Source organism: Mustela erminea, chromosome 3 (assembly GCF_009829155.1).
Source record: "Mustela erminea isolate mMusErm1 chromosome 3, mMusErm1.Pri, whole genome shotgun sequence".
Classification (NCBI taxonomy): domain Eukaryota; kingdom Metazoa; phylum Chordata; class Mammalia; order Carnivora; family Mustelidae; genus Mustela; species Mustela erminea.
The window spans coordinates 112,552,134-112,573,488 of record NC_045616.1 but is presented as its reverse complement, the minus strand read 5'-3'; the positions used below and the strand labels follow the sequence as shown (position 1 = coordinate 112,573,488).

The window sequence follows — 21,355 nt, the reverse complement described above, 5'->3', positions numbered from 1 at the left end:
CTGAACCAACTTACATGTGAACACACATTCATAGGTACTACCAGTAATCTCTTTCAAGTCAAATACTTCTAGATCACTTCAGTGACATAGGAGTGGGGTGGAATATGAGGCTCCATCCAATGCTTAGATTTTTTTAATTCAGTACAAAACCATTAAAGTCCCAGTATCTTTCCTGAGGTCTGCCACCAGATTTGGGAGAAGATAGTAAGTTGGAGAGTTAGTTTGAAGTACACCTACTCACCTGGCAGAGAAAAACCTTTAAAGTCACGTAGAAGGATGAGTCCAGCGAGCTCTCAAATCCAATACAATTCTATATTATCCAATACAATTTATTCACTAATTCCTTCAACCATTTACTCACTTTCTGTTGTTTGACATTGTAATTGGGCCTGGGAAAGATAGATGAAGGACATTTAGTTCCTGCCCTCAACAAATTCATAATTGATTGCTGTAAGTAGCTAACATGCTCATGGCATTGTTCTAATACGACAATCCCAGGGTATAGGTATTAACGTTATTATATCCATTTTGCAGATAGGACATAATTGAAGCCAGAGAGATTTAACTGCTTTTCCTAGGTCACACAGCGAGGTAATGGCAGAGCTGAGATTTGAACCTTGGGATAGTCTAGCTGCAGAGTGTTCAACCACATGACTAGTAACAGGCAACATAGACATGTGTGAAATGCAAGGCTGTGGTACAGCATGGATTTAAGAGTGTGGACTCTGGAATTATACTGTGAAGGTTTAAATGCTGGTTATACTACTTATTAACTGTCTGACCTTTGGCAAGACATTTCTCTGTTCATCTTTCTCTTGCACAATTTGTAGATGACAAAAGGATCTACTTCATGAGCTGCTCTGAGATTGAAATAAGAAAAATGCATGTAACCTGCTTAGCAGAGTGTCTGACATATAAAAATTATGTAATAAATATTAGATATTACTATTAATAATGATGATAGAGTTAGTGCAAGGGAGTGACATAACATAAAGAAGTCATTTCTGCTTGAAGTATCAGAGAAGGCAGTTTGGAACTGGACCCCAGACATTGCCCCATATCTTATCTATCTTACCTTATCTATACTGCATTATGTTTCCTAAGTAATTTTTTAAGGAGAGCCTATACAAAAATTATAACAATGACTAAAGAGCATGAAAATATGACTTATACAAAGAAATATAATAATTAAATCAGTGACCAGGCATAATGATAATATCATGGCCAGAAAATAATAAGAATATAATAATGCGCAATGCCTTTTTAAAATACATAATGGTGCCTTAAAACCTTCATATTTACCAAAGTCAAAGACAGATTTGATCAAAGGAATTTTAGGTTAGCCTTGCTGAATAAGAATGTTTCTTCTTTATGAGTGGCTGTCATTTATCCTTAGAACAAATGACCAAGAGAAATTGTGAGATCCTCTTTCTTAAAGATAGTCTTTCCTGGATGAGTTGATTTAAGGATGACACTGCAGGCTCAAAATGAATGTGGAAAACAAGCATTTTCCCTGACCAGGGGCAATAAGAGTGATCAGCATTCATCCAAGGATCCTTAGAGCCCCCATTTACAAAGCCTAGTACATGATCTCCAGAGAAATAACTATAGCCATAAAATGTAAAAACTAGGGATTGGGGGTAGGGCAAAGAGACTTCTGCAGTTATCTGGTCAATTCATATTTCAGATGAAGAGACAGGTCTAGATTCAGTAGCCTAGAACTCTAGCCATTTTTTTTTTCTTATTTCTATTCCAGAACTCTTTGACACAGATATTAAAATACCAGTTCCTCCCTCAATGATATTTTTGATTTCTCATTCCTATTAAAAAAGCAGCATAAAAACTTGGGAAATACATAGCTTAGAAAACACAAAGTTAAGAATACTTGGAAGGAAAGTGATCTATTAACGATTTATTATCTATTAGGGACCGATTTATAGGGACCTAATGTTCATTACAACTTTGTTGACTTTCTAGAGCTGGAGAGAATATATTTCTATCGTTTCTATCTTGCACTCTCAATTTGCACATGACTCAATTTTTTTAATGACTTTTGTATCTATCATTTTATTGTATCCTCCCAGCATCCTAGGAAATAGTTACGTAAAGCACTATTATTTTAATCGAACAAATTAGGAAACTGAAGTCAAATAAAGTTAAGCAAAGTATTTACTCTTCAAGTAAATGAAAGCCATTTACTAAACAAACCCTCGAAGCTCCTTTATAGAATTCTATCCCTGCTTCTTTTCTTTCTTTCTCCTTAATTTTGTATGGTAATGTATCAGAAATATTGTCACATCTAATTTACAAGCTTCCCTGAGGGTTACATGATATGCAAGGATATTTGAATTACAATTCTTCTAGACTGTTGAATTAGAGGAAAAGAATTTGCCATGCTTAGTGTATAAGCACTTGATGTCTAGAGATTTCTTTCAATTCAATTTAGGAGATTGATTTCTTTGTTGTTGTGCTCTTCTTTTATTTTTAAACTATTACAACATGATTCTGATTTTGCTGCCTTTTTTCTCCTTACTTACATGTTCTGTGCCAAAACTTCTTAGATTTTTTTTTTTAATTTAGGAAAATGATTTCAATAGATTTGAAATCCTCCTATTCTTTCTCTAACTTGTTAGTGAGGAAGTGGTTTATAGAACAAATATAATGTGGAATAATAGCTCCTCCAAAATAATATTCTCTGTAGAATCTTCCTAAAATGTCACATTGCAAACAACAAAAGATGATAATGGAATATGTATAGACACTCATCTTTCTGACATTATATGAAAGATGGAATTTTTTCTTTGAGCTGATGACATTTTGTAAACCACAGTTGAATGAATGGTTAGGAATAATAATGCATACTCCTGAGAGGGTGAAATGTAACATGGCCATGTCCACACAAGACTACATTTTAGTAATCCTGGAAAAATTGGTTTTCTGCCTTTTTCTGAAATTTGAATCACTCATTTCTTTCAGATGACCTTGGAGTCATCACCCAGGGTATCTACAGAAACCGAGAAGAAATTAGTAAACATTGTATTTACCCTCCCAAAGAGAGAGTCTCATGGATGTTAATTTAAGTGAGTGCCCTTACACCTCAATGCGTCCCTTTTCACCATGCACAGATGTTGAATACTTAAAGTATGTAAAACCACGCTATATTCAAAGAACTGTCCTCTTCCAAATTAACTGTCAGTTTGATGAAAGGGATAGAAGGATATAAGTTAGCTAAAATAAAAAGTGTGAGATTTAATCATAAATGTAAACAGAAGCTATGAATAAATTTGAAGTTACTTACTAGTGATCAGTCAATGGCAATTGTTATTAACAATTAGCAGTGAAAGCATACTTGTGTGTGTGAATGATTTTCTCCTATAAAGAGTAAATGCATTTATTTTACCAATATTTTTACCAATTCTGATTGGAGGGGAAAGAGAAGAAAATGGAGAAGGGAGCCAAAATTTATTTTGAAACTCTTACATAGCATTATCTTAATTAGAGCCCTTATTCTTTATTCTCCCCACAATATACTTCTCACCTTTTTTTTTTTTAAAGATTTTATTTATTTATTTGACAGACAGAGATCACAAGTAGATAGAGAGGCAGGCAGAGTGAGAGGGAAGCAGGCTCCCTGCCGAGCAGAGAGCCCGATGCAATACTTGATTCCAGGACCCTGAGATCATGACCCGAGCTGAAGGCAGCAGCTTAACCCACTGAGCCACTCAGGCGCCCATACTTCTCACTTTTTTATAGAATAGGAAACTGAGGATTAGAGACTGTAAGCAAGTTACCCATGGCTATCCAGAAAGAAAATAGCATATCTAAGTTTTGAACCCAAATCCATTTGCTTCCAAAGCTAATAAACTTTCCTTTACAGCACATTTCCTCCTATTCCGCTATGGACTGAACCCAACCCAAAGATGAACAAAATATTCAGCAATAATAGATGTGAAGTAGAGAATTTTGTTGGTCATGATACTGAGATGTGAAAATGCATGGTAAGGCAAGAAACATGGCACTGAAATGCTTATTAGAGTATGATATGGAGAGTCTTAAATGCAGGTAACAGAGTTTGCTTGTCAGTAGGAACACTGGAGACTGTTGATTGTCACACTGGAGAAGGGTGGGACATTTGCTAGTATCATCTAGTGAGTAGAGGTCAAATAATCCCAAAACATATGGGACACCCCCCACAACAAACAATTACCTGGTCTGAAATGTCAATAGTGCTAAGGCTGAGAAATCTTAATGTAGATAATGGAATCCATTAAGGTATTTTAAGACTTTATGTATGCTTTAAAAAGATTACTCTGACATCAAAATTTAGGGAAAACTCGAATGAGGAAGTGATTGGAGATAAACAAGGCAGTTAATAGATCTACAAAAGAGATAAGAGCAGTGACCATGAGATAAGAGATAGACTGAAAGATACTGCACAGGAGAAATTAAAATTGTAATGATCAACTGATTCCTTCCTCTCTCTCTCAGAAGCCGTACTTAACATCCAAGGTTTGATCCCAGGATTTTAGTCTGAGTGAGCAGACAGATGAGAGAGTATCATGAATTTAGAGATAGATTTTAAATGGGAAAGCAGCACAGGTATATGCTGGTCATTATTTTTTTTATGGGAAAGGTTAACTAAAGTCAGTTTTTGAACATATTTAGTTGGTGATGTCAATGGAAAATCAGTATTTCTGAAATGTCCAGTAGATATTTGGGAATACAGGTTGATTTTGAAAGCAGTGTCACTTAGGGCTGTGGATTTGGCAGCCCTTTAGATACAAATGAGTCTAGGGGCAGGAAGAGAAGGGAAATTCCTGGTTAGAGTCCCCCCCCACCCCCCGAAAAAAAAGTGGAAGAAACCTAAAAGCAGAACTACACCAGGAACCTCTATGATTACTTTGCAGAAAGATGAAGAGTGGGATATTAAAAGGTCGTGAACAGTTTTAGCTACATTTGTAGGAGCTGAAACTAGATGTTCATGGGCTGAGACATAAATCACAGGTTGCATAGGGCAAAATTTGGAGTTGAAAGGAAGGAGAAAGGTGAGATAATTTGAATGCCAAAGAAAGCTATGTTGTCTTAGTAAGAATACACCTATTTCTCTCCTCCCCCCCGCCCCCCCCATAGCTAAGTATATACTCAGAGTGGATAAAACTAAAATTTTCTAAGATTTGTAATGGAAAAAATATAACATCAGTTTAGAAAAAAAAAATCCTGTAATTTGGGTTGCGTGTCAATTGCTTTGGTAAATGAAGCTGCTTTTCTGAATGAAATCAGACTTTGATATATACAAAGACATTAAGTGTGCCCAGCTAGTCCATTGTTTCCTAAACCAGGCTATGAATTGGAACAGTTCAAAAGCTAGATTGAAGTGGATTTTCCTCGGCCTCCCTTAAAGAATGGTTTGTGTATCTAGGTGGGACCTGAAGAACTGAATGTTTCAAAACCTTCCCAGGTGATTCTCGTGATTCTCAAAATAAATTTTGAGAAACCATGGATTATATCCCACTTTCCTCATTCCAAAGATGAGACTAAGCTAAATGAGTTACCCAGGGCCACAGAGCAGCTGAAAGGAAGTGCTGGCATTAGAACGGGAATTCCCCCAAAGTTGGACACCAAAGCTCCTTCATGAGACAGTCTGAATGTCCTCCACAGTGGTAAACTGGGGATTTGATATGTTCTAACCCGTTACTCTGTGTCATCAGGATCTTGCACTTTGCCTTCATGGTCATTAGAGCCATTCTGTAAATAGATACTCTATGTCTCTTACATGTTTGATACACCAGGATAAGGGTGTAGCAATATCCATAAGATCTCTGGCACCTCAGTCTTATCCTCAACCCCATTTTGGTGTTTTAATAATGTCTCTGTTCTTTCCTGGATAAACGTTTTCTTTTCTGGAACCAGATGTCACATGGGACATGTTTTAAGTCTAAGATTTTGCTGTTGATGGAAAAAATCCAGAGATAATTTCTTTTCAGGGTCAAATTGCTCACTTTACTGTATGTTTCACCCTCTAGGAGAATATGTTGTTATGACCACTCATTTCCACCTGAAGAGAAAAATTGGGTATTTTGTTATTCAAACGTACCTGCCATGCATAATGACAGTTATTCTCTCCCAAGTTTCATTCTGGCTCAACAGAGAGTCTGTACCAGCGAGGACTGTCTTTGGTAAGTGCCAATCAAGACATACAGGCAAGGGTCTGGAGGGCAAGTTATATTATTCTGGTGACGTTGCAAGTAGAATAAAAAAATAATTATACGTTAAAATCTGAAGTTAGCACAATAGAAAGGTTTAAAGAATTACCATTCTCATTGTGGTGTGATTTAAAAAACAAACAAACAAAAAAACAAAAACCTCTTTCTTTAAATAGAAAGCTGTTTTAATGTATGTAGATAAATGCATGTGAATATCAACTAGGCATGTGCTATGTTTAAGACTCTTTACTATGGAATAAAAAGCCTTAAGATGTCTATAATCTAATCTGAAGATTATTCATGTGCAGAGATCCCTATGGTATCATTCTTCAAGAATAGGCAAGAATGGAAAATCAGTTATCTCAGGAAAAAAGCAAGACTTTGCTACAAGTGCCCCGAAGAGAGTCTTTTCTTCTGAATTTATCAAAGTGCTTCCAGGTTGAAACTGCCAAATCTTTGCTCTGACAGTAGCCTAGAAACACAGGTATATTAAGATCCAGAATGCTTCCAGCTGCAGAGCACAAGAGTAGTTCATTTCAAACTTTTTAAAAAATTATCATTTGTTAATATTAGCTAGTGTTGAAGCCACTTACTAGCACTAAATACTGAACTCTTGTTAAGATGTTTATTTCTATATGTATATTCAGTTTGAGCCCTCTATTCACTGAAAATTAAGAAAAATAGAATAGAGAGCATATGTTTGAATTTTATTTTTTAAGAAACAGTAACACTATAGTGAAAAAGATTTTTTTAAATGTTCACACTTCCCCCTTCTTACCCTAATAAATCTTACTCTTCCTTTTTGAAAATTCTCTAAAGCATTTGAAATGTTTAATAAGTCAAAAACCTTGCTCTTAACATTTTCAACAATCTGATGTCTCAGCCAACTCATGCCCTTTCGGTGAGCATAACTACATATCTGTAAACTCAAATGTGGCAAGTATTTCTGTGTATCAAGTTATATATTTCTAAGGTTTTAAGTTCAGTACAATCACAAATACAATTTCCCAAGACCTTTAGCCTTTTAACATTTACTTAGAACACATGTTTCTATTGTTTTTAGTCTCAACTCAGCACTTTCCTCTGTGCTGAGTGAGAAGTCTGAGAGGGTCACAGACATTTAAAGAAACAATACACAAAGGAAAAAGAAAAAGGTACAAAAGTTGTACTTTGTAACAGTTTAGTATAAGGCGTCCAGAATGCGGCAAAGCTGAAGCCTGTTTTATGTCTTCAGAAGTCATCTTCTTGCTGCTCCATGCTCTCTGTCATTTGGAGGCAATGTGGTCGTGTAATTTTGCTGCCAGATAGATCCAAGTTTTAGGTTCCATCTTCATTTGTGTAAGATTCAGTTGCCTAAAAGTAAGGAGTTTGGGGGGTAGGGAAGGAAAGATGGGATCGGGAGGGAGACAAATCATAAGAGACTCTTAATTTCACAAAACAAACTGAGGGTTGCCAAGGGGAGGGGGGGTAGGGAGGGGGTGGTTGGACATTGGGAAGGATATGTGCTATGGTGAGTGCTGTGAAGAGTGTAAGCCTGACGATTCACAGACCTGTACCCCTGGGGCTAATAATACATTATATGTTAATTAAAAAATTAAAAAAAAAAGATTCAGTTGACTATAAAATGATAGTACAGTTAAAGTAAAATAGTGCTGTTTAAAAGATTGAGAAGAATAAAATAAAATATGTAAATTATCAGGTTGAATTCTTGGAACTCAGTAGATGCTCAACACTTTTTTGTCACGCACACGCACATGTACGTGTACACACACCCCCTCTCTTTATGTCCTTAATTTATTGATACATTTAGTTTAAGAGCATACATTTCCAAATTAGCTTCTGACAGTTGCCTACATGAACCAAATTTTGAAAAAAAAAAAAAAATGGAATTCACTCTAGCAGAGATTTATTAATAAGGACTGAAGTTGTCAATTAACATTGTTCAACATTGTATCAGCAAGTTGATAGCCATTAACTTTGTTCGTGGTATCAGGTTCAATGCTAAACACTATTACAGTAGTTTATTTAATACCCATAATAGCCCTCTGAGTTAGACTTATTAATTTATAAAGAAATAATTTTTTTAAAGATTTTATTTATTTATTTGACAGATGGATCACTAGCAGGCAGAGAGGCAGGCAGAGGGAGGAAGGGAAGCAGGCTCCCTGTTGAGCAGAAAGCCTGATGCTGGGCTCAATTCCAGGACCCTGGGATCATGACCTAAGCCGAAGGCAGTGGCTTTAACCCACTGAGCCACCCAGGTGCCCCAAGAAATAATTTTTTTAAAAAAAACAACAGAAGTTCAGAATTGTGAGGCAATTTTCCCAAGGTCATTCAGCAATTAAAGAACTGGGATTTGAAAACTGGGTTGTTCTGTTCCTCAAATAGTGACATTTAATTACCTTGCTCTTTGCTCATGTTAATATTGATAGGTAAATTTAAGGGCTGTTTACCAGTCACTATTTCTTAAACCATTTGTTGGTTATATAATACAGGTAAGGCTCCAGAACTTTCTGTAACATCTCCAAAGTTTAAAGTAAGTCCATTCCTACATCTGTGATCATGTATCAAAAATGTGATTTAATAGAAGTCTCTGTGTTTCTTCTTTAATTTATTTTTTTAATTTTTTTATAGACATATAATATATTTTTATCCCCAGGGGTACAGGTCTATGAATCACCAGGTTTACACACTTCACAGCACTCACCATAGGACATACCCTCCCCAATGTCCATAACCCCACCCCCTTCTCCCAACCTCTCTGTTTCTTCTTAATCTTCTCACTTCCTAACGTAGGAAGTGTTGCAAAGATCATCTACCTTGAAATTCACGGAAAACTAGAGAATATTGGATGGTTTAAAAAAGGGGCACCTGGGTGGCTCAGTGAGTTAAAGCTTCTGCTTCGGCTCAGGTGATGATCCCAGGGTCATGGGATTGAGCCCTGCATCAGGCTCTCTGCTCCGCAGGGAGCCTGCTTCCCCCTCTCTCTCTGCCTGTCTCTCTGCCTACTTGTGATCTCTGTCCATCAAATAAATAAATAAAAGCTTAAAAAAAAAAAGCTATGAAAAATGAACCACCTACCAGCTTTGTTATATTACTGATTCTCTAAAAATTAATCAAAAAGTGTAATCATAGACACAAGTTTTATACATATCTGACGACAAAATCTTCCATAGGAATAATTCATCATCTTTAAAATGTTTTATATAGGGCGCCTCGGTGGCTCAGTGGGTTAAAGCCTCTGCCTTCGGCTCGGGTCATGACCCAGGGTCCTGGGATCGAGGCCCACGTCGAGCTCTCTGCTCAGCGGGGAGCCTGCTTCCCTTCCTCTCTCTCTGCCTGCCTCTCTGCCTACTTGTGATCTCTGTCTGTCAAATAAATAAATAAATAATCTTTAAAAAAATGTTTTATATATTGTTACATTTAATTCTCAAATAATCGTATGAATAACTGTGCAGAAATTTTTCTTAGAATTTCAGCAATGATAGGTAGTTGAGAGAATGAAATCTAAATGACCCCTCTTACAGATATGGAGACTGGGGTCCCTAGACCTGAATTTTCCTATGTAGCCATTGAGTTAGTAAGTGGTAAGTTTGGGACTAGTCAAGGGAAGAGGTGAGAAGTTTTTCCATACCATATAGCTTACTGGGTTACTGTGAATTTTTTTAATACTGTGAATTTTTTAATACCCTTTCAAATAGCTTACAAGGTATCTTACAATAATCTATTCCTACTGCATCACATATACTAATTATCCAAATAAGCTAAAAGCAACTGACTTGAAAACTGCTTTGAATATTGGTAACTTTAATCACTAGGGATGGAAGTGCAGACTGAGGGCAGATGAGGCAATATTAACAGAGAAAAAGAGTGCTCCAAGGTTTGTTTTGTCACTTCTGTGCTGTGTGCCTTCAAGGAAGTGACACGCAACATATTTCAGGAGTTTCTTCAAAAGAGGAGCTATATCAGAATTAGGAGGGAAAGAGAGTGTAAAGCAGAAGAGTTTGTAACAAAATACTATCCTCAAATTATTAATTTAAAATAATGTAACAAAATATTATCCTAAAACAATTCAATTATCTATCAATGATTAACAAAAAGCTGTTGGCTTCTTGGTTTATATATTTAAGATATGCAGATAGAATATTAAACAGAGCTGAGGATCCAGCAATTTCTTGTGGGTCAGAGACAATGATGATCAGTGCTTTCAGTTTCAAGGAGTTGGGGACAGTGAGACAGTATTACTTCCTTTTCTGCTGAGGATACCTTATTCAAGGCACCCATTTAAAGGAATTCATGATCTTATTAACTGCTTCTCAATAGCAGAACAGTTTATCCCTCCAACAGTTTATCCCTCAATAAAACTGTACAGTGAACAGCCCACTACACTGGGGTTAAGTTAAAACTCATCCATCCCAAATTAAAATGGGATGAACTAAAAAACACACTGTATCTATAGTCCTGCTGGTTTCCCTTTGCACAAATAGACTGACCTTCAGTGATCAAATTTTGTGATGTGAACCCACAGATTCACTTAATTTCTTTCTTTACAGGAGTAACAACTGTACTCACCATGACAACTTTGAGTATCAGTGCCAGAAATTCCCTTCCTAAGGTGGCTTACGCCACTGCTATGGACTGGTTCATTGCAGTGTGCTATGCCTTTGTGTTCTCAGCTCTGATCGAGTTTGCCACGGTCAATTATTTCACCAAGAGAGGTTATGCATGGGATGGCAAAAGTGTGGTTCCAGAAAAGGTAAGTACTTTAATATCCCCTATGATCTGTCACTGGTATGTTTTATTCAACCTGTGAGATGGCATGCTTGGACTTTGGGAAATGGATGAAGAGTGCAGACACAGAGTAATGAGGATTCTCTGTTTCCTAAATCATAAGTGACTGTCTGCTGTGGCAATTTTGGTACTGCTAAAGAGAGAGGTTGTTTTAAGGGGGCCGATGTGCAGAGTAGAGAGAAGGAGATAAAAGAGAGACGAACGTAAACATTTATTCTCAAATATGTTTTCCTGGGGTCTCTATTGATTTAAGAACAGTTTTAATCAACTTGACATTAGGTGCAAATAAATTTATACCACTGTAATTTGAACTTCAAAATAATAGTCTTTTTGTTGTTTTCAGAGCTTAATCACTTTGGTCATAAAAATTATTAACTCTAATGCCTCTGTTGAACTTAGTTTACAAAATGTATTATCTCCAATTTCAGTGAAGTAAAGGACAGGAAATATATTTCCTTTCCAAATTAAAGGTTTGCTGTAAGGATCGTACACAAATCACAGAAAAATTCTTCATTATAGAAAATTATCAAGTCAAGCTCATTACTGTTTCTCTAAATTACAACCTAATTTGGAGTGTATTTTAAAGCACATGTGGTGAGGATATTTCTACCTCTATTGCTTGAAGGAAAAATATGTCAAAATGCAAGTGAGTCTTGGGATGGTAGAAAGAAGGTCAAAGTCAGAGACACAGAGATTCTAAGATGTCTAGAAATAATCTAGGAGGAATCACTCTATAGCAGCTTTTTCCCAAAATTCTATTCCTCAGATCACTAGTATCATGAGTTAGTCTCTAAGAATAAAGTCTGGTTGAATACTCCCAAATAATGCTGCGTTCTATATCATAGAGTCTCAGGATATTCAAGAATCTAAAAGGGTTTATAGTAAAGAGATTAACTGTGGTATTTTTCTCAGGGCTCCACAGATGTACTAGAAACGAGAATCCTTTGTGGTGGAAACATCTACCATATTTAAACTAGTTTAAAGTGTTAGCTATTATAGAATGGGCCATTAATATATGCATAAGTAGGAAAGAAAAGATGCTGCCAAGTAAAAGCTCCTTTAGATTTACCCCTCAGGCACAGATGAATCAGCTGAACCCCCCAGTGGTCTCCTACACAAGTAAAAGCAAAAAGAAAGTCTGTGTAGAATGCATTATGGCAGCCAACAGAACCTGAACCAGGCCCTCGAAATTCACTTGTCTTAAAATATGCTTGCTAAGTATGAAAAAAAAAAATTTTTTCTCTTAATTTGCCAACCAAGGACCTTGGCTCAGGTTCAGTAGAGAGAAAGGACAAGACGAAGGGATTCGCATTTACCAGTTGGAGGGAGGAGAGAAAGAGTGAGGACAGAGTGATGGTCAGATCCGTACTTTAGCCATTGATGGTCTCCATTTGTTCTAGAACAGAAGGGCAGCCCAAAGGAGAGTGAGCCAAACATGGAAAATAGTTAATCATAAGATACTACCAAGTGTAAGACATAGCCCAGAGTCACAAATGTGAACCTTTTTAAATGCACATCTCAGAATCGGGGAAATAGTCTGCTAAAGTGCTTCAGAATTAATGGTACGCAAACTTGGGTGATAGACAGTTGAAAAGTGATATGCCAACCGTGGGAAAAATTGCTTTTCTAGCTGAATACTTTCTTTGCTGCAAGAGGCCAGTGTCTTTCTGATTCTGTCTCATCAGTGTCAGTATCAGTATCATGAATTTCGTCTGAAAAACATACAATTTGGATTGAGGCATTGGTTGAGCTCACAGTCCACTTTATATTTATCTCTGTCTGACCCTGTATTTTTTTTTCAAGTGCCATGTCTCATCGAAAATACTCTAATCTCCATCAATCTACAGCCCATGTTATTCAGCATATAAATATAGATGTAGGTAGTGTCATTATCCTATCTATATATATGCATATATATTTATCAGTAATTCATCTAAGCTCATCCCAATGAGAAAGACAACACTTTCTGTAAATTATCTATGCCTCTAAAATAATCTTCCCCCGGGCTTTGCCAGTTTCATTTGCTTATATCAGGGAGTGTGAGCACAGTGTGATCCAGGTCTCATTTTGACATTCAGAGAAAATGAATAAAATATGTTTTCTATGACCAGGTGAGTGTTTTCAGGAGAGTTGAATTTTCAGTCTTTAAATGGTATAACTTGAAATTAAAAAGCAAATTTCTGTAAGTCATCGCATTATCAACAGAGGATTCAGAAGCCTGCTTAAGATCCATGTTCATACGGTAAATTGCTAAAAGAAATACCAATTTCTTAAAGAATATGGGGGAACTCAACATTCTCAAAAATTTAGAAAGATAATTAAGTATTCTTTCCTGATAAGCCAACCACGTATTTCTCAATATTGTATTCAACATGATGTTGCAAAAAAAAAGTTCTTAACTTGAGAAGTGTTAGTATTGGAGTATTATAATTTGAGACTAGGAAAAATGAAATATATCAATAATATAAACTCTTCTCCAAGAATCATTCCTGCTACAGATTATTTGTTTCAGTTTATCTAACAGAATGTCTGTCACTCAACAAGTTTTGATTATATTGGAACCCATTGCCTCTCTTCCACAATAGAGTACATAAACATTTTATCTAAAGGACATGCATGGTTTTTAATGTAGTCTGCAATGTTAGAACTTTTCTTTTTAAAAAATGGACTAACACAAGTTCAGTTTGGCTGTTTAACTGTGTTGAAATAAACCGTATCTATTCTTTCATTCCAGTAAAGATGATACAAAGTGTTACATTAATTTCAGGTGTACAACCTAGTGATTCCCCAACTGCATACATTAATGCTGTGCTCACCACAAGTGTAGCTACCAGTGGTCACCATACAATGCTGTTACAATACCATTGACTATATTCCCAATGCTGTGCCTTTTAATCCTATGATGTATTCATTCTGTAACTAGAAGCCTATATTTCTCACTTCCCTTCACCCATTTTGCCTATCCACCCCTGTGCCCTCCTCTCTGGGAACCAATAATTTGTTCTCTGTATTTATGGGTTTCTTTCTGCTTTGTGTTTATTTATTCATTTGTTTTGTTTATTAGATTCCACATATAAGTGAAATCATATGGTATTAGTCTTTCCCTGTGTGACATACTAAACCATATTTATTTTTGACCTGTAGTCACTTTGACATTGAAAGAAAGAATCACTTTTACTTGCATTATTTTTGTACAAATAATTATGGAAATTTCTGTCACTCTATAAAGCTTAACCAAATCTGTCTTCACTATAAAATAGGAGTACATCTGAAGTAAGTGGCCTTACTTTTTTTTAAAAGATTTATTTATTTCCTTGAGAGAGAAAGAGAGAGAGCGCGAGCGCATGAGTGGGGGGAGGGGCATAGAAAGGGAGAAAGAGAATCTCAAGCAGACTCCACACTGAGCAGGGAGCCTGATGCGGGGCTTGATCTCAGGACTCTTAGACTGTGACCTGAGCCAAAACTGAGAGTTGGACTCTTAACTAACTGAGCCACCCAGTGCCCCTAAGTGGCCTTACTTTTAATGACGTTATACTAGAAAGAAAAAATTCTGGGCTTTTTGTCATGTCCTAATATAATTCTTAAGGATTTGGGGGGGGGGGAATAGCAGGTCACAGGGCTGGATAATTAAAAAAAAAAAAAATTAAACTGTTAAAATTCCTGACTAGTGTGCCTTGTGAAAAGCAACAGGTCTTCTGGTAGTGATATTTTATTCTGATTCAATAATAAACATACAAATTTTCCAGAGAGCATTGAGTCTGGTTGGTCAAGTTTAGAGGCTCATCAGTATTCTCTGTATACCCTTTTGCAGTTTCTGTAACCAGACTCTGCTCTTGAGGAATTCTGATTGAAAATATGAGATTGTGCACAAGAGATTTGCCCTTTAAAAATTTTTAACTAGTGGTTTAGTGTGCACAAAAGAAAGAGAACTACTCTGTTATGCCAGTGCTGTCCAGCAGAAATATGTGAGTCACAAATGTGAACCATATATATAATTTAAAATTTTCTAATTAGCCTTAATCAAAAAGTACAAACCAGTGCAACTAAATTTCCTTTCTTTTTTCTTTCTCAAGTTTTTATTTGACTTCTAGTTAATGTACAGTATGATACTAATTTCAGGTGTAGAATTAGTGACTTATTAATATGCTTTAACCAATATACCAAAAATATTTTATTTATAATAGGCCTTCAGAATCCTATACATATTTTATACTTACACACTAGTCACATTTCAAGTTCTCAATAGTCGCAAGTGACTAGTGGCAACTGTATCAGACCACATAGCTGTAAACAATGATCTGCTTCAGTTTTTAGAAATTTCTTTATGACAGAAACCCCAAGAAATGCTGCAGTTGTGACTCATTGTACAGGTAACATGGACAAGCAGCTGACATGGAACAAGAACTGACTTCGGGATACCCTGAATAACTCTGCTTGATCACTTGCCCACTGGCAACATGGCGAGAAGGAGCAAATAATAGTTAGTTCAGCACCTTACTATTGTAAAACAAACCACTCCAAAACTTAGTGCCTTAAACCACCACACTTTGGGGCTGGGAACAACTTGGTGGTAGTTCCATTAGTAGACTATGGGCTCAGCAACATGGTTGCAGTACACAAGAGGCTCCACCAGGGGGAGATCATCTGCAGTAGCCACTCATTCTTCTCGGGCCTGGTACTGGCTGGGCCGCTCCTTGCACGTGATGTCTGGTCACCCAGTTTTCCAGTCCCGACTTCTTCATGAGGCAGTAGTATGTCTCCAGAGGGTAAAGGCTGAGGCTACAAAGCTTCTTGAGAATAGTCTTCTAAACTGGCGTCATCTCACTCTACCTCCTGATGGGAAAGCCAGGAAAGTACTGGGTACTTTTTTCCAGCTTTATTGAGATACGTGACACATGACATTGTGTAAGTTTGAGGTATACAGTGTGGTTCATATGATACACTTATGTATTGTGAAGCCATCACTACCATAGCATCAGTTACCATCTCCTTCCTGTCACATAGTTACCATTTCTTTTTTGTGGTGAGAACATTTAAGACCTATTCTTATCAACATTCAAGTCTAGAATATGTATTATATTAGCTGTAAACACTGTGCTGTATGGTAGATGCCCAAACTTGTCCATTTTATAACTGGGCATTTGTGTCTGCTTTTTTAAATTCTCTCCATAATACAGTCATATATCACATTTCTCACATTTTAAACAAATAATAGGTTTGTGTTCCAAAGTAAAGGTCACTTTGCTCAGCAACTTATAAACTTCCTTCCCACAGCTGACTGAACAAAATGCTTTTACTCTTTCCTTCTACAGCCAAAGAAAGTGAAGGATCCTCTCATTAAGAAAAACAACACTTATGCTCCAACAGCAACCAGCTACACCCCTAATTTGGCCAGGGGTGACCCTGGCTTAGCCACCATTGCTAAAAGTGCAACCATAGAACCAAAAGAAGTCAAGCCGGAAACAAAACCACCAGAACCCAAGAAAACCTTTAACAGCGTCAGCAAAATTGACCGACTGTCAAGAATAGCTTTCCCGCTGCTATTTGGAATCTTTAACTTGGTCTATTGGGCTACATATTTAAACAGAGAGCCTCAGCTAAAAGCCCCCACCCCACATCAATAGGTCCTTTCATTCACATTCTGTTGTTCAGTCCTCTGCACTGGGAATTGCTTTCTGTTCTCAACGCAGTGATTCCCACCTGCTTTATTGCCTCTGTCTTAAAGAATTTGAAGGTTTCCTTATTTCCATAATTCATACAAGAACAACAGACCCCTGTCCAGCAGTCCTGAGCAAAGCAGAGCATACAGCTGAGAGACAGGATTCTGAGAGAGGAAGCAAGAGAGAAAAGTCATGACAGAAGGAGACAGAATGGAAGAGAGAGGAAAGGTGGGGGACTAGGTCCAAGCTAAGAGGAAAAGTAGAAGGAAAATAAAACTTTATTAACTCCAGGTCATTTGTAGATATATATTTCCAAGTATTCTAAAAAAAAAGAGAGAGAGAGAGATACTGTATATGTCAAAAAATATTTTTATGTGGAGGTGTTTCAAGGAATAAATTATAAATGTTTAATGAAATTTTAAAAATCTATGTCTTTATTGCACAAACTGCTGTGTGGTTTACATTTTGTTTTGTTTTTTAAGATGATGTATAGCTTTAACACTTTGTTTCCAAAGCTAAAGATCCCTGTTTTTTTCTCTGTTTAAAAATGGCTAATGCATTATTCTGTTGTTAAAGGCATTTTAAAATTCATGAAAATTGCATAGGCAAACATGCAGTTCCTTACCATTAACCACATTTAATCCAAAAGAGAGAAATGGTTTAATAAATAAGTTACTTCACCATCATCTGAGCTTTTATCACTAGATTTAATGAGGAATCATTTTAACAGAGACATACACTCATTAAAACCAAAAACTAAAACAAATAAATAAATAAATAAAACAGTTAAAAAATACTCCCTTTGCCACCCTGTCTATATGCAGATAGCACATGGGTCCAATGATCACTTGATTCTCATTACGAAAAGATGTTTTCAGAGGGGCAAACATATTTTGCAAGCTCTAGAATTGTTGAATGTATTATTTTATATAACAATACATTAAAAGCTTTAGATTGAAATTTATGATTAGTAAATATAGATTATTATATAAATTATGTATGTAAATATACAGCATGAGATTGTACATTTTTTACTTTTTTAAAGTTGTGTTCTTACAATATTGTGTAGGACTCACCGCTCTTAGCTGTTAGAATGTTGTGAAGTGCTACGGAAATACCTTAGAGCCTGCATTAAAAACAGAACAGCCTGTGGGAATCAGATGGAATTTAAAATAGATGGGTATAAAGCCCACTTATATAGAGAAAGCCTATAATTGTAAACTATCATCCAGTGTGCAGTAGTAAATCAGTTGCTCTCTGCTCAAGTCATGCCACATTTCCCTATTTGAGGCTCTTATAAAATAGAGAGAAAATGGAAAAGCATTAGTTGGAGCTAGAAAATCAGCTGTATAATATTGCTATAATTGCTGATACCAACTATCTCAATAAGTGTTGTACCATATGTAGCATTAAATATAAAAACACATGAAAGAATGTACAGGAAATAGCTTTTATTGAGTAACATTATTACATTTCATTTATACTGTAGCAATATATTTGTAGGTTTACTATGTAAGGGCTTTAACTACAAGAGGTCCATTAATACTCCCTATAAAAATTCTGGTCTGTTTCATTACTTCCCAGATGTTCTAGAGATGAATATTTATGCAGAAGGTATTTTTGAAGTCTCCTTTTGTCTGATAGAATTTCAGAGATGTTTAAAATTAGCATCCAGAATCCGCAGGTCATAGTCTAACCACATTTAGAATACTACAACATAAACTTATCAGCATAATTGCCAAATAAGTCTGTTGGGATCTGTACCCAAGTTTTGAGCAATGTTTCTTTCAAAAAGCTGCTATCCAATGATATAGGAAAAAACAGTTTGTGTTTTCCTAAACAAACTCTGGTTTTCTTTTTTAAATGTGCTTTATTGTTTGATTTGGTCCTGCCTAAATTCAATGAGCTAGGCCAATAAAGACTGAACCAAGGACGTTTCATCCTCTGGTATCATGTGTAGATATCATGTATAGAAAATAAAATGAAATATGGCTCTAACCTCTGTGTTGCTGTTTATATCTGTTATTTTTCGGCGTTAACTCAATGTGTTTATTAAGAGCATTTTACCTTCCAGACTCCTCATGGCTAACATTTTGTCTGTATTTTGCTCATTAGATGTGAATATTTCTTATTAGTCTGCTTTCTGCTATGCAATGATTGCATTTCTATCATTTCTTAATTTGTTAGTATGTGTGGATAGTATTCTATTGTATAAATTGATTGCACAATTTATCAAAGACAAATTATTCTATGTAGCTTTTCTACAGTGCTTTGCTAAACCATGTAATACTAGTTAAGTCTTCCTTGAAAATAAAGATACACTCTTATAGAGGACAGTTCCTGTTTACTCCCAGGAACATTTTTTAAAAGATGACACTGAATGTTTATTGCACCTTAGTGCAGTGAAGTGGCAATAAAACCTAACATGAATCGAGGTTGTTTATGGCAGATGCATGTATTGCTTTACAGAGTTTAGCAAAAGCTCTTAATTTTATGTCATACTGTATTCTATTCTAATAATAAAGCTAACATTATTCAATAACCAAATGGAATGCTTGACTCTCCTTTCATATTATCCTAGGTCCTACCACTGACCTGCTTTAAACATTTTCACATGGGAGCACCTTAAAGTGCCAAGTGCTAACAAGAATCTAGGGTACAGAGAAGAGTTTTGAAGCTGTGTCAATAGTCTGACCCTAAACTATGAATGAATCACTTTGTAAAGAGGAATTAGGATGCCTGTGTGGCTCAGTTGGTTAAGCCACTGCCTTCAGCTCAGGTCTTGATCCTGGGGTCCTGGTATTGAGTCCCACATCGGGCTCCCCGCTCAGCAGGAAGTCTGCTTCTCCCTCTGACCTTCTCCCCTGTCATGCTCTCTCTCACTCTCTCTCTCAAACAAATAAATAAAATCTTAAAAAAAAAGAGGAATTATTTTGCAACCAGTAGCACTTCAGCTCAAAATTTATAAAACATAAATAGAACAGAATCAAAATGCTGAAATGATAGTAGAATATCTACTGTCAATACTGCAAATCTATTTTCTGATCTACTTCGCAGAGACTGCGGTTTAATTGTTTTGAGTGGGGCGTCTGAGCATTGTCATGTGAAAAGCTCCCTTGGGGCTATTCGATTCCTCAGTGTTTCTGTGATCATGAAATCAGATTAAAGTACAAAATACTTACAATCACTTGAAAGACAATAGAAAAATGATTTCAATGACAGGCATAAAACTGTACCAGGTTTCTACAGACAAGACTATGCAAGGCAAAATCTTTATGTGTCAGATGGTGGCCAGGCAAAAACAAAATAAATTCTATCTCTACAAATAATCGCTAAAAAAAATGATTGAGGATTTAGCAAAATTAATAATTTTTAAATCCTCCAACCAAATTGCTTATTCAATCCAAATAAAACTGCTCATGTAAACCAACTGAATCCATATACACTGATTTCTTGGCTCTTACAAAAATGAATGTGGTGAACAATGGTAATTTTGGCTATCAAAATAGATCCATGTCGGGACTCACCATAATAATTAGCTAAGGAATCAAAATCAGAATGGACTTGGCATAATTGCTGACCATCTGTTTGAATTTCATTATACCTGTTTGTTAAGACCTTCTGTTGGAGTTTTCTAAAATCTCTCCAACTCTGATAACCCAACAAGAACAAGCATCTGACTTGGTTACGTTATAGCCACATTTTGGCCAAATAAACTCCAAATGTTAATTAAGTTAAATTCTGCTAACATTTGCTGAGTCTCTATCCTGTATTAAGTATTATGCTCTATGATAGGCAGGAAGCCATAAATAACTCATGACTTTTTTTTTTCCTTAAGGAAATTGCTGTTCTGATAGAAAAGGAAGAAAGAGTATCAAGGAAAGATAATATAAATACTACGAGAAGAGTAGAGGGTGCTAAGAGACAAATAGCAGGGATAACAGAACTGTTCATAAGTTACATACTTGTAACTGTAGGAACTAATCATGCCCAAGCTAAAATTTAAACTGTAAGAAGAATCAAAGTTGTCCCAGAACATTTGTCAATGGCCTGGGGTTATGAAGCCCTATGCTTTGTGAGCCATTTAACCACCATCTAACACAGGAGACCTCTTTGAATCCTTCAGCTACTGTGGTAGGTCCTGAGAGGACCGAAGTGAAGATGATGGGATGATCTTGGAAAGTTCGTAATTCATAGAGCATCCAAGTGAAGCTAACGTTACAACACTTTAAAGAAAATGTACAACTACCAATAAATGTACACGGTATAGGGTATTTAATACTTGGGCAGTTTTGTGAGTTTTTAAAAGCTGACTCAATATTTATCAGACGGTTTGTTGTTGGGGATGGTTGATGATGAGGAGGGACAGGGCTTTCATTGAATGATGAGAATAACATGGTAACACTCCACTCAGCGAGTCACAAAGGCTATTGCCAGGGAACTAATGCATGGGTGTGAAGTAGACCATATACTACACTAGAGCAAGCACTCAGGCCTGTGAGAAACAGGCCACATGCCCAGTCTCCTTAGTTAGCCTCAGCCCAGCTACATTGTACCACGTGGAGAAGGGGGCTGTATATTCCTACAGATATCCCAATGATACAAAACAAAACAAAACAAAACAAAATGTCTTTTTAACTCCAATTTTGAAGCTTACTGTATTTGCCAAATATATGATCCAGTTGAATCGGACTAATTCAG

General features: G+C 36.3%; 1 protein-coding gene across 2 annotated transcripts in view; it reads left to right on the top strand.

Moving 5' to 3' along the window:
• The window catches only part of GABRA1 (gamma-aminobutyric acid type A receptor subunit alpha1), a 58,301-nt gene extending 39,105 nt beyond the window's left edge, over positions 1-19,196 (top strand). For both annotated transcript variants that reach the window (XM_032337110.1, XM_032337111.1), the window contains exons 8-10: positions 6,024-6,176; positions 10,757-10,959; positions 16,307-19,196. In XM_032337110.1, coding sequence (XP_032193001.1) covers positions 6,024-6,176; positions 10,757-10,959; positions 16,307-16,618 — 668 coding nt within the window. In that variant the 3' untranslated portion in view covers positions 16,619-19,196. The remainder of the gene's footprint in view (positions 1-6,023; positions 6,177-10,756; positions 10,960-16,306) is intronic.
• The last annotated feature ends 2,159 nt before the right edge of the window (positions 19,197-21,355 follow it).